The sequence below is a fragment of the Pholcus phalangioides genome, unplaced genomic scaffold, assembly GCF_987345545.1.
Source record: "Pholcus phalangioides strain wild (caught in Gottingen) unplaced genomic scaffold, Ppha-v1.0 ptg000018l_1, whole genome shotgun sequence".
Taxonomy (NCBI): domain Eukaryota; kingdom Metazoa; phylum Arthropoda; class Arachnida; order Araneae; family Pholcidae; genus Pholcus; species Pholcus phalangioides.
This window is the reverse complement of record NW_028301611.1, coordinates 135,822-149,732: the sequence shown is the minus strand read 5'-3', so window position 1 is coordinate 149,732 and position 13,911 is coordinate 135,822. Positions and strand designations below refer to the sequence as shown.

Here is a 13,911-nt window from a genome sequence, read left to right as displayed (position 1 = left end):
TTCCATGTCATCTGACTTCAGTGCTCTCAAGGCTGAGATCAGTTCCCTGGTCCAAGCGGAAGTATCTGCCATCAAAGAAATTGTACTTAAAGATCTGAAAATAAGTCTTCAGGAATCGCTGAATGACTCTATTAGAGCGCTTATTCCCGAAATAGTCAATTCGGTTAACCTAGCTGTACATAAGGTGAATATAATACCGCCACTTAATTCGAATGTAAATATGGACACTTCTGGTCCTTCGACTGCTATCTTCAATCAACCTTTGCCCCCTGAGCATAATGATGATAGTGACTTTTCTCAAGATCCTGAATCGAATAAATTCTATACTTCTCCTGCGGAAAGGGTTAAACAAAGACGATTAGCTAAGAGACTGAAAAATGACTCGGCCTCAAATGTTGGAACCTAGTTTTTCACTTAATTTCGTTTTTGTCTCCCCCCCCTTTTTTTTCCCCTCTCGTTTAAAGTTTGTTCCTCGTTTGATCTTTTTTCCTTTCTCTCTGTTATCGAGTTTGATAATGGTTTTTCTTTACCTCATTTAGAGCTGACAAGAGTTCAGTATTCTTATTTTTGTGATCAAATCGAGCTTCGTTTGATTTTTTTTCCCCTCCCTTTCCTATTGTGTTTTTATCGCTTGATATTTCCTTTTTCTCTCCCAAAAATAAGTGTTGTTTTTTTTGTTTTTTTTTTTCTGTGAATTTGATGCTTTTTCCCTCTCTTCAGTTCAATATATTTTTCTAGTTAATCCTTTCCAAAAAAAAAAAAATACTATGAATAATATGAATTTTAGAATTCTTCAATGGAATGTCCGAGGCATCAAGTCCAAGTCAACCTTTATCAGAAATTTTTGTTTAAACTATGATATGTTATGTTTACAGGAGACTTTTCTGGAACCGAAGGACCATTTTTTTCTTGCTGGTTTTCAGATTTTTAGAAATGATCGACTTCTCCCAGGTGGTGGTTTAGTGACCGCGGTAAATTCATCTCTTTCCTCATCTTTGATATGGAAAATTTCGGACCCCTTTTTTGAAATTATGATTGTTCAAGTTTTTCTAAATAATTTTTCTATGTATGTTGTAAATTTTTATCGTCCTCCAGGTGTTTTCAATATCGCTGCTATTGACAATATTTTCTCATACATCTCTGGGAATTTCATCATAATCGGAGATTCCAACAGTCATCATCCAAACTGGGGAGGACATATTGTATCTCCTGCAGGTACTATGTTATTTAATTGGTATCTTAATCATAACCTTTGTCTAGTTCCTCCATTTTGCCCCACCTTTTATAGCAAGGACTCACAATCTTATATCGACTTATGTTTCTGTAGTCCAGGTCTTTATAGATATATTATCTGGACTCCCTGTGAATCCTTATTCAATAGTGATCATTTGCCAATTAAAATTTCCGTCTCTTTGAATAAACAATTCATATCTCAGGAATTCCGTTACATTAAATGGTCAGCAGTAATGGCAGGTCTCTCTGTCATCCCCGCTACTAACGATTTCGACAGTATCTACAATCATGTTGTTTCCATTGTTAACTCAGCTAGGTACTCTGTGTACCGGAAGAAACAACCTTGGCTTAAGTTGGATAAAGAAGGGCGTATTGCTCTTATCGAAAAAAAACGGGCTTTCCGCTTATTTCGCCGTGTGCCCTCTCAGGCCAACTGGATTAAATATAAAAAATTAGCTTCGGTTTTTCGTCGCCACCTTCGCATTCTACGATTGAAGACTCTGGCTCAAGAACTTCATCCTTTTACTCAGCCCTCAGTTCTCTTTTCTGTCTTGCGTAGACACCGTTATATCGTGGCGAAAACTTGGGATGATTCCCGGCATATTTTCAAGATTGCTAATAATAGTTATGTCGAGCCTCTCGTACAGATCCAACTTTTAAAATTTTACCACTTCTCTTCACCTGGCCGATCTCAAACCGTTACTTTTTATGGTCCTCCTCGTGAGTTCCAGGCTCAGATGGATGCACCGTTCACTCCCACGGAAATTCGTAGAGCCATTTGTTCTGGTCGTTCAACTACCCCTGGTCCAGATGGTGTTCCTTTGAAGGTGTACAAACTCCTTCCAAATAAGGGGATTGAATTTCTGAATGCTTTTAATACCCTTTGGTCTTCATCGCTGGTGCCGCCGTCTTTTAAAGAAGGACGTATTATTTTTATTCCAAAGTCAGGAAAACCAACTACTGATCCGAAGAACTTTCGTCCTCTGACCCTTATAAACACTATTAGCAAAATCTTTGAGAGAATCATTCTTTTTAGGATCACCTGGATTGCATTACGATTTGAGCTCTTTCCAAAAAATTTTTATGGTTTTCGACCAAAAACTGGTGCTGAGATTTGCATGAAAGATATGGTGTCCTCTATTTCATATGCCCTCCAAAGGGGCTATACTAGCTACATTATTGCTCTAGATTTGAGAGCTGCTTATGACTCTGTGAGGCATGATTTGCTCATTGCCAAATTAGCCCGCTTGGGCTTTCATGGTAAATTTTTAACTTGGCTCTTTAATTATCTCTCGAACCGTAAACATGTCATTCATTGGAGGGGTTCCATATCTGGTGCCTTTGCTCCCAACTGCGGTCTTTTACAGGGTTCTACCCTCTCCCCAGTACTTTTCACTCTGTTCACATTAGATATAACCTCATATATTAATTCTGACATTAAGTTTTTTATGTATGCTGATGATATTTTCCTTCAGATGAATGCGTTAGATGGGAAGTATGCTGAGTTCAGATTGATGAACACCTTGCCTAACATTCTCAGATGGGCTGAAAATAGTGGATTGTGCATCTCTCTATCCAAATCTCGTTTTTCTATTTTTTCACGGAGACGACCTCCATACTTTCCTTCTTTCAACATTAATGGCGAATCCATTCCGTTTGATCCGTACTTGAAAGTTCTGGGTGTTCATCTGGATTGTACTCTCACCTGGAAAAAACAATTATCATCTCTGCGTTCTAAGGGCACTCTATATTTAAACATTTGTCGCTCCATCTCTCACTCATCAAGAAATATTCCTTGCAAGTTCCTCAAACCTGTGCTAATGAGCATCATTGGAGGTACCATTGGTTACGGAGCTGTGGCCTGGTTTAATGCAGCCAAATCTTCTCTCACCAAGATAAACACAATCTATAACTCCTCGATGAGATCTATCTTAGGCCTCCCTACGTCAACTCGCATAGATAAACTCAGAACCATTCTCGCCCTACCCTCCTTTCAGGATTCCATTCTCTTCAGGATTGGGTTATCTTGTATTTCTGCCACAGCCTCTCCCACGCAGGGTCACTCTAACCATATAGATTCGGGTTTTTGTCGCCTCTCGCCATCTTTGGCTAGGAAAATATCACAGTTCAATAATACCATTGGTTTTTCCCACAGGTCCATGCTGCGTCCAATTTATTCTTTTTGGCCGTGGATACCCTCAAATATCTATTTCATATCGGAGGGTCTTAACTTTCAAAAAACTAAGTCTACCATCCCTTATCAAACAATATTCCAAGAGTACATTGAGTCTCTGCCGCTGAATGCTCATGTAATTGCTACGGATGCGTCTAAATCATCTCAAGTGGTATGTGGAGCTTTCTGTTTGGTTACAAAAGTTATCAAGTCTTGGTTCATTAATAAAGACTCCTCAGTTTTCACTGCGGAGGCCCTTGCTATTACTTTAGGTCTTAGATCCTTCATTCAATCGTCTAATTCTTCAATATTCATATTTACGGATTCCAAATCAGTCATCATGGCTCTCGACAATTTCTCTATTCATTCATCTACGGTGACTCACCTACTGTATGCTCAACTGGTTCATACTAGTTCTTTGGTTAACAGCATATCACTAATCTGGGTCCCAAGTCATTCGGGCATTGCCATTAATGAAACTATTGACAATCATGTTCGTACTGTAGCTTCTACTACTGTTGATCTTCTACCTTCTAGCCTTTATGTAGAGGACATTCGTTCTCTTTACTATCGCCACTTCAAGGAAAATATTCGCAATGCTCTTTTCTTATCTATTCCTGAGTTTAGCTCCTTCTATAACTGCTGCCAGAACTTCTCCCCTTTGTTTTCGAATAGAAGGCTGGAATGTTTATTTTACAAACTTATTTGCAATAGAGCTCCCTTGAACGAATACCTACATCGTATTAAGAAAATGGCTAACCCTCTCTGTCTACAATGCAAGATTCCTGAAACTTCCTCTCACTTTTTGTTTTCTTGTATTAGGTTCTCCCAGGTTCGGTTCTCAACTTTTAATTCTCTTTCTCCACCAGTTAGGTGTTGGTCCGAGTTCTGTTCAGGCAGACCTGAGAACATTATCTGTTGCTTTGAGAGGTTTGTTACCCTTAGTCAACGTTTTTCTTGAGTTTTTATTTCTTTTTTTTTTCTCTCCCCCTCTTTCTTTTTCTCGTTTGGTTTTTTGTCTTTTTCTACCTTGGTTGTTTGGTTTCATTTTTTGTTACCACACACTCATCCAGGGACTCCATGTCATCATATCATTTTAAAGCGGCTTAGCATCGTCCCCTAAGCCTGAAGACTTCTTCTCCATCTCATATAACATCTCCATCTGCGTTTGTTTCGTCTGGTTTGTGTTTTTTTTTTTTTTTTTTTTTTTTCTTTTTTTCATACCCTTCTGAAGAAGAAGGAAGAATGGAAATTGCTGAAATTTCTATGTGTTCTGTGATTGTTGAAAGCTCTTTCGTTAGTACATTTTTATAACATATTCTATTGCTCTTGTGGAAGTTTCTTTCTCTAACAGGGGATGGCCCGAAGGCATAAAGCCCTGTATAATTGAAGAAGAAGAAGAAGAAGAACTGCAGAGGGAGCCCTGCTCTAAGAATATTTGTATCTACAACCGTATAAATATTCAATCACTGCACTTCACTCATAGTTTGAGAAATAGATGGCAGCACTAAAAAATTCATACAGGACATTAAACACCCATTTAGACTATTAGGTGAACGTGCACACTAAACACCCATTCAGACTATTAGGTGAACGTGCGCACTAAACACCCATTTCAGACTATTAGGTGAACATGCACACTTCTGGCATGGCATAACTGATTGTCCGAGGATAATGTCACTCTCCGCTATCAGTACAAAGGTTTTTTAACAGTTGGCTGATGCAAAGATATATTTTTGAAAATTCAACTGTCCCTGCAGGGAATCGAACCCACGTCCTTTCACTTTCCTAGTGAATGTCCTAGACCACTAGACTACAGAGGCAATGAATATCTCAATCTTTCCTTGGAGCTTGTGCACTGAACAGGACTGTACATAGACGGTGAGACCTATCTCAGGCCAAAGCTCACAATTGCTGACAATGCCATCAGATTGTGACTTATCCGAGGATGATGTCACTCTTCGCTACTCATACAAAAACTAAATATATCTTCGCATCAGCCAGCTGTTAAAAAAACCTTTGTATGGATAGCGGAGAGTGACATCCTCAGATAAGTCGCCATCTGGTGGCATTGTCAGCAATTGTGAGCTTTGGCCTGAGTTAGATCCGACTGTCCATGTACGGTCCCATTTAGTGCACGTGAGCTCCAAGGAAAGATTGAGATATTCGTTGCCTTTGTAGTCTAGTGGTCTAGAGCGTTCACCGAAAAAGTGAAAGAACGTGGGTTCGATTTCCCGCAGGGACAGTTGAATTTTCTCTTTTTTCAAAATTATATCTTCACATCAGCCAGCTGTTAAAAAAATCTTTGTATAACTCATTTGGTAGTATTTGGCCCATGGTGATAGGCCGGAGTTGTGCTTGATTAGAAAGAAAGACAATTGTCCAGGATGTGGGGGGGGGGGGACCTCCTTTTTTGTAGTGGAATTTTGGGTTAAAAATAACAATGGGATTTATTCTGGAGCTGGATATACCAGTCGGCATACAGCATGTTGGAACCATGTGTATGTCTAATACTTTTGGAAAGTACCAGATTTTATTAAAACTTAAAAAAAAGGCCTAATGTGAACAGTTCGCAGTAAGCTTTAAATGTTACTCAGCCTATATGAGAAATGTGTGAAAACAATTTTTTAAATTTTTATTTTGTCTGTATTAGAATGGATACAAAAGAAATAAAAGCCGCTCTGAAAGAAGCAAGAGATGCCATCAAAGCTAAAGAATACAAAACTACTCTGAAGCATTGCAAGGTATGAGGAAAATTTATAATTGGAACAGTTATAGTATAATTTGTTTTTGTCAATGTGTTGGCAATTTTTTTTCGTCAATGTGTTGGCAATTTTTTTTCTTTTTCTAGAGAAAGATCTCAAAGAATAATGAGAAGTCACCAAGAGTGAAATGAAGTGATGCTTTTAAACGTTTTTCTTACCAAAGAAACTGTCCATTGTGTGTCAAATATCATTGACAATCAAAGGATTTGTCAAGCCCTAGTCATTAACACTAGATTTGTATCGGGAACATAAAAGTAGACAGACTGGCGCTTAGACAGAAAAGCAATTTTATATGTACAGAAAACAATGACTAAGCATGTTTTCTATAATAATTTGAAGTGTATGGCAAGATTGATGAGATATTCTCCTGCTACACACTGGAGCCTGTTCTGAAATTTCACAGCCATTGGAAACCTATTGAAAATATTGTCAAATATTTTAAATTTCCTAACACAGTTAAAAATTCCACTTGAGAAAGGAGAATTATAGCAAGAAAATTTGGCAGGCCAATTACTACTTCAAAAATTTCTACTTTGAGCATTTAATACACCAATCTTTCTTTTAAAGACATGGAAAAAAAGCTGTTTAAAATTAGTTACAAACTGTATATCCTAGTCTAATTAGCCCTCGTGCATGAAAATGGCTTTGGTGTGAAAAAAAAGAAATGACAATGATCTGAATATTTTTGCAATTGAATTTTCAAAGTTTTTTTTCCCCCCACGCAAAAAGTTTTTGATAAATTAACATTTTTGTTTTATTAGGCCATATTAAAAGCAGATAAAGAAAGTTACAATGCTTGGGTTTTTCTCGGCGCTGCGGCTCAGGAAACTGATCAGATGGAACAAGCAGAAGCAGCTTTCCGCAGAGCTATAGAATTGCAAGAAGACCAACTTCTAGCTTGGCAGGTGAATTCTATTTTCTCTTGATTGTCAAAACATTGTTGCAATTGGTCCAAGGATACTGTATTCCTATACGCTACAAGGCATCTATAATTACTCGACCCTTTCCCCCAATTTTCTTCCTCTTTCTTAATGTTTAACTGGGTGGGATTCTTTTCTGTATCAGTCCTCTGTTCACTTGTTTCTTTTTGTATCCATTCTTTCCCAAAAAACCAATTAAATGTGGGGGAGCATAAAAACACAGAATTATAAGCGGGAACAAACAAATGAAAAAAATCTAACAAGAAATTATTGATAAGAAACAAATTGGACAGTTTCTTAGACGTGTAATCCCATGGAACTCAAGTGTCAAATGGTAGGGTGCTAAATTGTGAGGCACCATTGTATTTTGTCATTTATAATGAATAACTATTTTCCCATGATGAAAGTACACATATTTATATCAAAATTCTCCACCAGTCTCAGTCAAATGTTATTGCCATAGCTAATTGTAACTGTGAATACCTTTCTTCAGTGCCTTGCTACTATTGATAATGACTGCTTTTTATTGGAAGCATATTAGCATATTATTCTCTAAACTGGTATTAAGTGAACTTCTAAATTAGGTACCAGGTTCTTCTTTAAGCAACTTCAACTTTTTGCTTTTCTTTTTCCTCTCGTCATATTTTACCTGTTGAGTAACCCCAACACAGCAAATAAACAAGGTTTTTTCCCTGCTAAGTATCTGACTGCTTAAACCCATAATACCTAACTCTACATCTCAGAGACATAGAGGTATAGACACTTAATATGCCGTTTTTATCGGCTTTCTTTTTAGTTGGTATTCCAGCGTTAAACACTTTTGACATACAATCAGACCCTGATAAACGAACACTGATTCAACTAATTCCTTGATTTAACTAATTTTTTCTGAAATTCTGACAAAAATAAAGATCAACCCCCCTCCCCCTCCATTTAAAAAATAAAACTTTCGATGGGAAATTTTTTTTTTCAAACAACAGTATTCTAAAATTTTTTCTTATTTCTGGTCACCCATAACTACAATCTAAAGATTTTATTTCCCAAGATTTGACCTTCAGCTCTTCTTTAGAGACAAACAAAAAGGAGGAGGGAGCAGGAATCATTTCCTTCTTGAGTAAAGGAGACGATAAAGCCATTTTCGGAGTGTGCGTGGGAAGATTTCGGTGTCCAATTGATGCACACCAATGCTATAAAGCATTGTGCTCTCCACATGTTTGGATTTGGATTTCAGTAAAGAAATAAAGTTACTTAAAGTTTGTGCTCTGTTTTGACAAGCAAAATAGCGAGTCATCTGAAGAAAGAGTGTTTTTCACTTATCGAAACTATTCACAGCAATGGTAAGCAATTTCACAACAATTTCAACAGAATTTCATAAAAGTGTTGGACGTACCAAATATACTTCTATCAAGCAGTTTTCTTCCTGAAGTTTATAAATTTTCTCTCTCTCTCACTCGCAGAAAATTCTTACCAGAAATAAGTTGTAATAGCAATCCCAATGTAAGTGTCTTTTCAAATTTGCTGTTTCGAGTGTGTTTATGCTTCTGATCATGATAAACGTTTTCATTATTAAGAAATGAAATAGTCAATTTTTTTAATCCTTTTTTAAATCTGGGTTCGACTGTGTAACTGGTAACTGTCACAGAATCAATCCAACTTATCTGATCTTTTTTTTCTCTTTCTTTGTTTATCACTGTACTTATTTCCATTTCAGCGCAACCAGTATTTAAGATATAGGAGAAAGTTCACACTTCAAGTTTATTTTTGTGAAAATATTTTAGGGCTTATGCAGTTTCTACGAAAAAAAGGACGATAAGTCAGCATTATGTGATACTCTGCAGAAAGTAGTGAAGCTTTTATCGAAGTAAGTGTTTCTCACACTTTTTTCTTACAAAATACAAAAATGATGGACTCATTTATTTAAATTAAGCAAACTTATTGTGTAATAATTACACATTTTGTGTAATGAAAAAGACTGCATGTAACAGGAAGAAAAATACTTTTTTTTTGGAAAAAAAAAATCGTTTTGTATTATTCATACTGAGCATATATTTCTCTCTTTTTTCTTGTTCCTCCTTATCTAACCTTGAACAATAGCTGGCTTCGCCCGCTGGCAATTGATTGGTTGGGGGGGTTAAACATGTTTTATTGTAAAAACAGCTTTATTGCGTTGTTAGAAATATCTGTGGGTGACAGAAATAAAGTGGATCAAGTTTGATGAAATATATCATGGTGACAGTGATGAAGCATATCAAGTTTGGCAAGATATCTCAGGATTGCCACTGAAAGGGCTAAGTTACTATAACAAGGTTTTTTTCCCCTATGCAAAATTGTTTGTTTTAATTTTAAGTAAAATACAATCTTTTCTTTATGTAGGGATAAAACAAAACAATTAGAATCAATGAATAAATTGCTGGCAACATCGAGAGAACTAGGTGATCCTGAAAAAGTAAGTGTGAATGGGAAATAATTCTTTTGGATTGTAATGTTTAAGTGCCATTTTATTGCCCAAAACTTTCATCATGTGTTTTCTGTTGTTACTAACCTTTACATTTCTCTGGTAAGCTGAAACTTCTTGATATTATAAGTAGAACTATTTATCCTGCTGATTTGTTTGATAATCGTTATTTTCTTTTAAAAGTCTGCTCAAAATCGACAAAGTTTCAGGAAATTTTGCATAAACCTGTTTAATCTTTTAATTCAGTTATGAAAATTACTGCTTTCTTCTGTATCAAAGAGAATGCTTTCTTCTGTATCATGGGATTGGTCAATGTTTTTCAAATGCTGGTCTGCGGACCTTTAAACATTTCACTCAGTTCATGTGTCTGCTGACATTATTTTAGATTTCATAATTTAATATACTGTCTCATTGGTTTTCAATAAGTTTTTCAAGGAATCAGTGAAACTTATTTATCTGAAGGAGGGATTGTCTCAATACCACAATGAAGAAATAGCAGATGCATTTTGTTTCCCAAGTGCCAATAAATGGGATATAATCAATCATTTAGTTGGGGGGAGGCACACAAAATTAGGAATATTCTGTTTGAGTTAGAATATTTTCAGTTTTTGAGTATTCTATTGTTTATATTAATTTGCATGTTAAATTTGAAATTGCAGTGCCACCCTCATGAGATGGATAAATGGGCCACATTTGGCTTGCAAGCCACAAGGTGAGCACACATACAGAATGTCTACCATCATAAAGAAGTCATGAAATGAGAAAGAATGGCACAAATGTTTTTACAAATTGATTTTTAAATTTTTCGCAAGTTCCCATGCTCGACTTTATCCCCAAAAAATCACGGCATTTTGTGATTTTCAGCGGTGGTTGGTGTGGGGGGGGGGCTAAAAATAGTTTCAATGGTTCCATCTTTAAAGCATGAATGCTAGTCAGTTTCTGTTTTTAAAAAAGTTGTTACAATGAGCGATAAAAACAACCTGAATTTCTATTACCTATCGTCCTTTCACCAAATCTCAAAGAAATGTATAATTTTTTTAGTAAAAGAGCGATTTTCCCAAATAATGAGTATTAATTGCTAATGTCGCCAAAAAACAATTTTAAATTGCTAAATAACAAGTGTTAAATCATCGCCATTGTCAAATAATGACTGTTAAGTCATAAATGACGCCAAATAATGAGTGTTAAATCATCAGCATTGTCAAATAACGAGTGCTAAATCATTAGTGTCATAAAATAAGTTTAGGGAATATCACAGAATTTTCTTTTGGGTATGTGGCAGACACTGACATATGATTTATATCAATGTTATCGTTATCCTATTGTTTTGCCCAGGTTTTCTGCATATACTGCAGCATTAAAGAAATGGCAAACCATTGTAAAGGCATATACATGTCTGAAACACATTGTTAAAAACCCACAGTAGTCAAAATAAATATTCCAAAAGTCATTGTTGATGCTCAAGAACCATTGTTGCCCTACACTTTTTTTGCCCAGATCTGAGGAACTTTTAAAGTGGCTTATCATTCAAGTTGGGTCCTGTTTGGCATACATGCAAAATTTGTCGACAATCAGTCTAAAATTATGGATTAGTTGAATTGGTGAATTGGTAGATTGGTTTAGAGATCACACACACACACACACACAAAATCAATTTTATATATATATAGATTATTTTGGCATATACTGCTATCCAAGCTATCGTGTTTTATTTTTCATATTTTTGTTAATTTTTAAAGTTTGCAGAATAAATGGTTGTGTTCTAATAAAAATTTACAAAATTTAATATAATTTTTTTATGCATAAAAGATACTCGAAGCATTGGATTTAAAGTCACATGTGGTTGAGAGCACAAGTCCAGAAGAAGATTACAAAATTTTGAAGGAAGTTTTCGCTGCAGCTTGTAAAAAGGATTTATATGCAGTATTGGTAAATACATAAAAATCATTAAAAGCATTTATTTTTTTACATATTTTAAATTTGTATATAATATTATATTGGCAACAAATTAGTCAGTTAATTTTTTTTTCTTTTGAATTTTCAGCGTATCAAAGTCCTTGATAAAATTGCAGCATCATCTTTTTTTTCCGCCATGGACTGCAAAAGTCTGATTGAATCTTGTATTGCACCCCTATATAAGGTTAGCATTTGAATTAAATTATTTTTCCAAAGGCATATTTGTTTAATATTGAATTCCTAATGTGATGTGTAACTCATAAAGTACATAAACAGAATAATATTAATCATATTATAAACATATGTTATCTGAGTTTCATCTTGCCTAATCCTCTAACATCTAAAATTTGGTTTAAGCTGATATTCAAATATACTATGTAATTATGCAAAGATGCAATGTACAAATTACATGAAAATTTTTTTCTTTCCCCCCCCCCCCCAGGACAATAAGCACGACGAGAGTATTGAACTTGCTTACGCTATTATGAAAACCGGCCATCCCTCGTGCCTAGAGTTTTTATTGAAAGCCTCAGTAGATTCATACATAAGTAATTATAATAATTTGCCATTAAAAATATATATTTTTAATTGTATGTATTTTAAAAGTAAACTATTATTTTATGCTGATGCAAAAATAATTTTTTTTTGAACTTGAAAACTTTTCCCATGAAAATAATATTTCTGATAATTAGAATTCTCATCAGGAAAGGAAAAGATCAGGTACCACTGTTCTACAGTGTAAAATTTAAATGTTTCATACAAAGATTTAAATGTTTCATACAAAGATTTAAATGTTTCATACAAAGATTTAAATGTTTCATACAAAGATTTAAATGTTTCATACAAAGATTTAAATGTTTCATACAAAGATTTAAATGTTTCATACAAAGATTTAAATGTTTCATACAAAGATTTAAATGTTTCATACAAAGATTTAAATGTTTATATACAAAGATCTATAGTATTGATTTCAAAGTAACATTATTAAATCATCGTACCTCTGATATGCATATTAAAAAACAAACACGAAGAATAAAATGTACTCGTATTAGAATATGATTATTTGAAAATTTTTTCTCAACAGGTACTCGTAATGTATTGATCAGGTTCGAAGAAATTTTATCATTAGCAGAGGATTGTTCGGTATCTGAATGGCTTCTCAACATTGCTCAAGGTTTGCAGTCAGTCATTCAGAAAGACTATGTCAATGCACTTTCCCTGTTAGGAAAAGGTATTATGCCTTGTATAAAAGGTGTTTTAGATGTTGTGATTGATTTGTTTGTTTATCTGTGTGTAAGTGCATAAATATATCTGTATATATAATGCATTTGATATAGAAATAAGCTTCTGTGTGCCACTTTGTACCTTGTATTTTTGTTTGTACAATGAAGTTCCTTTATAATGCCTACTCCTGTCCCTTGAGCATTTTTATACAGTCAATACTTTTTACAACGACCATGTGTTATAGTGACTGTTCTGTTACAATGACCAGTATGATAAGTTAGCACCCGAGTGACGCAGTGGTAAGATGCTCATCTTCTACTATGAAGGTTACTGTAAAGGTTCATGGGTTTGAATCCAGGCATAGAATGTCAGAAGCAAGTTCTTTACTTACCGAGCCTAGGGCAACTACCGATGGATGGAGCCTTCATTTCCCACCCAGCTCCACTGGTTGGAAATTGCCATATTGTATAGTGATACATGATCAGAGTTGGTGTGCGATAAAGTAGTATGATAAGTACAGAATGTTTTCGTGTGTAACAACCATTCTATTTGTTTTCGTTTTGATATAATGTCAGTTTTTGACGAGGCTATTGGGATCATTATAACAAGCATAGACTCTATAGCACTTTCACTGTATTTGAATTTCATTTTTTTAAACCTTCAATTTTTAATTCTTTATGCAATGTTTCATGTTTTTCCTTACAAGTTTATTTATTTTGTCTTTCTTATTCATTCAAGGAGTCAGTAAGAAGCGTAATTACCCCAAGGCGTGGCTCATCTTATCGAATGTGCAACTGATTTTACATCTTAATTCAGATTCTGAAAACAGTGCTAAAAGTGGTATGTGTAATGTTTTTATGTATCATTTTGCTTTATTTGTGGCAATCATGACTTTCAGTTTCAGCGAGTTAATAATATTTAACTATTAACCTTCTTATCTGGCGCAATACGTTGATCATCAAGTTTGGGCACACTTTCAATTCCTGATAACTAAAAATAAATTTTTTCCCATGTTATGACATTGGTCTGCTCCTTTCTTTGCAAAAGTGATAACAATACCCAAATGATAACATTATCCATGATTGTACTAAGTGCCGTTAACTGCATTTGGCTTTATTTAATGATTATTAAGAGTAAATTTTCAAGTTCAATGTAATTTTTAAAATACCAAAATAGTATTTTATT

The 13,911-nt window shown here is 34.9% G+C and overlaps 1 protein-coding gene across 3 annotated transcripts in view; it reads left to right on the top strand.

Annotated features, from left to right (window-relative positions):
- The window catches only part of LOC149071475 (tetratricopeptide repeat protein 37), a 65,018-nt gene that overhangs the window by 1,400 nt on the left and 49,707 nt on the right, over positions 1-13,911 (top strand). Inside the window, exons 1-10 of one of the 3 annotated variants that reach the window (XM_089247650.1) lie at positions 5,828-5,907; positions 6,060-6,150; positions 6,933-7,076; positions 8,870-8,952; positions 9,465-9,537; positions 11,356-11,475; positions 11,591-11,686; positions 11,945-12,050; positions 12,587-12,733; positions 13,465-13,566. In XM_089247650.1, coding sequence (XP_089103776.1) covers positions 6,061-6,150; positions 6,933-7,076; positions 8,870-8,952; positions 9,465-9,537; positions 11,356-11,475; positions 11,591-11,686; positions 11,945-12,050; positions 12,587-12,733; positions 13,465-13,566 — 961 coding nt within the window. In that variant the 5' untranslated portion in view covers positions 5,828-5,907; position 6,060. Of the gene's footprint in view, positions 1-5,827; positions 5,908-5,950; positions 6,151-6,932; positions 7,077-8,869; positions 8,953-9,464; positions 9,538-11,355; positions 11,476-11,590; positions 11,687-11,944; positions 12,051-12,586; positions 12,734-13,464; positions 13,567-13,911 lie in introns of those variants that run through there. The other 2 variants (XM_089247649.1, XM_089247648.1) reach the window with 2 other exon arrangements.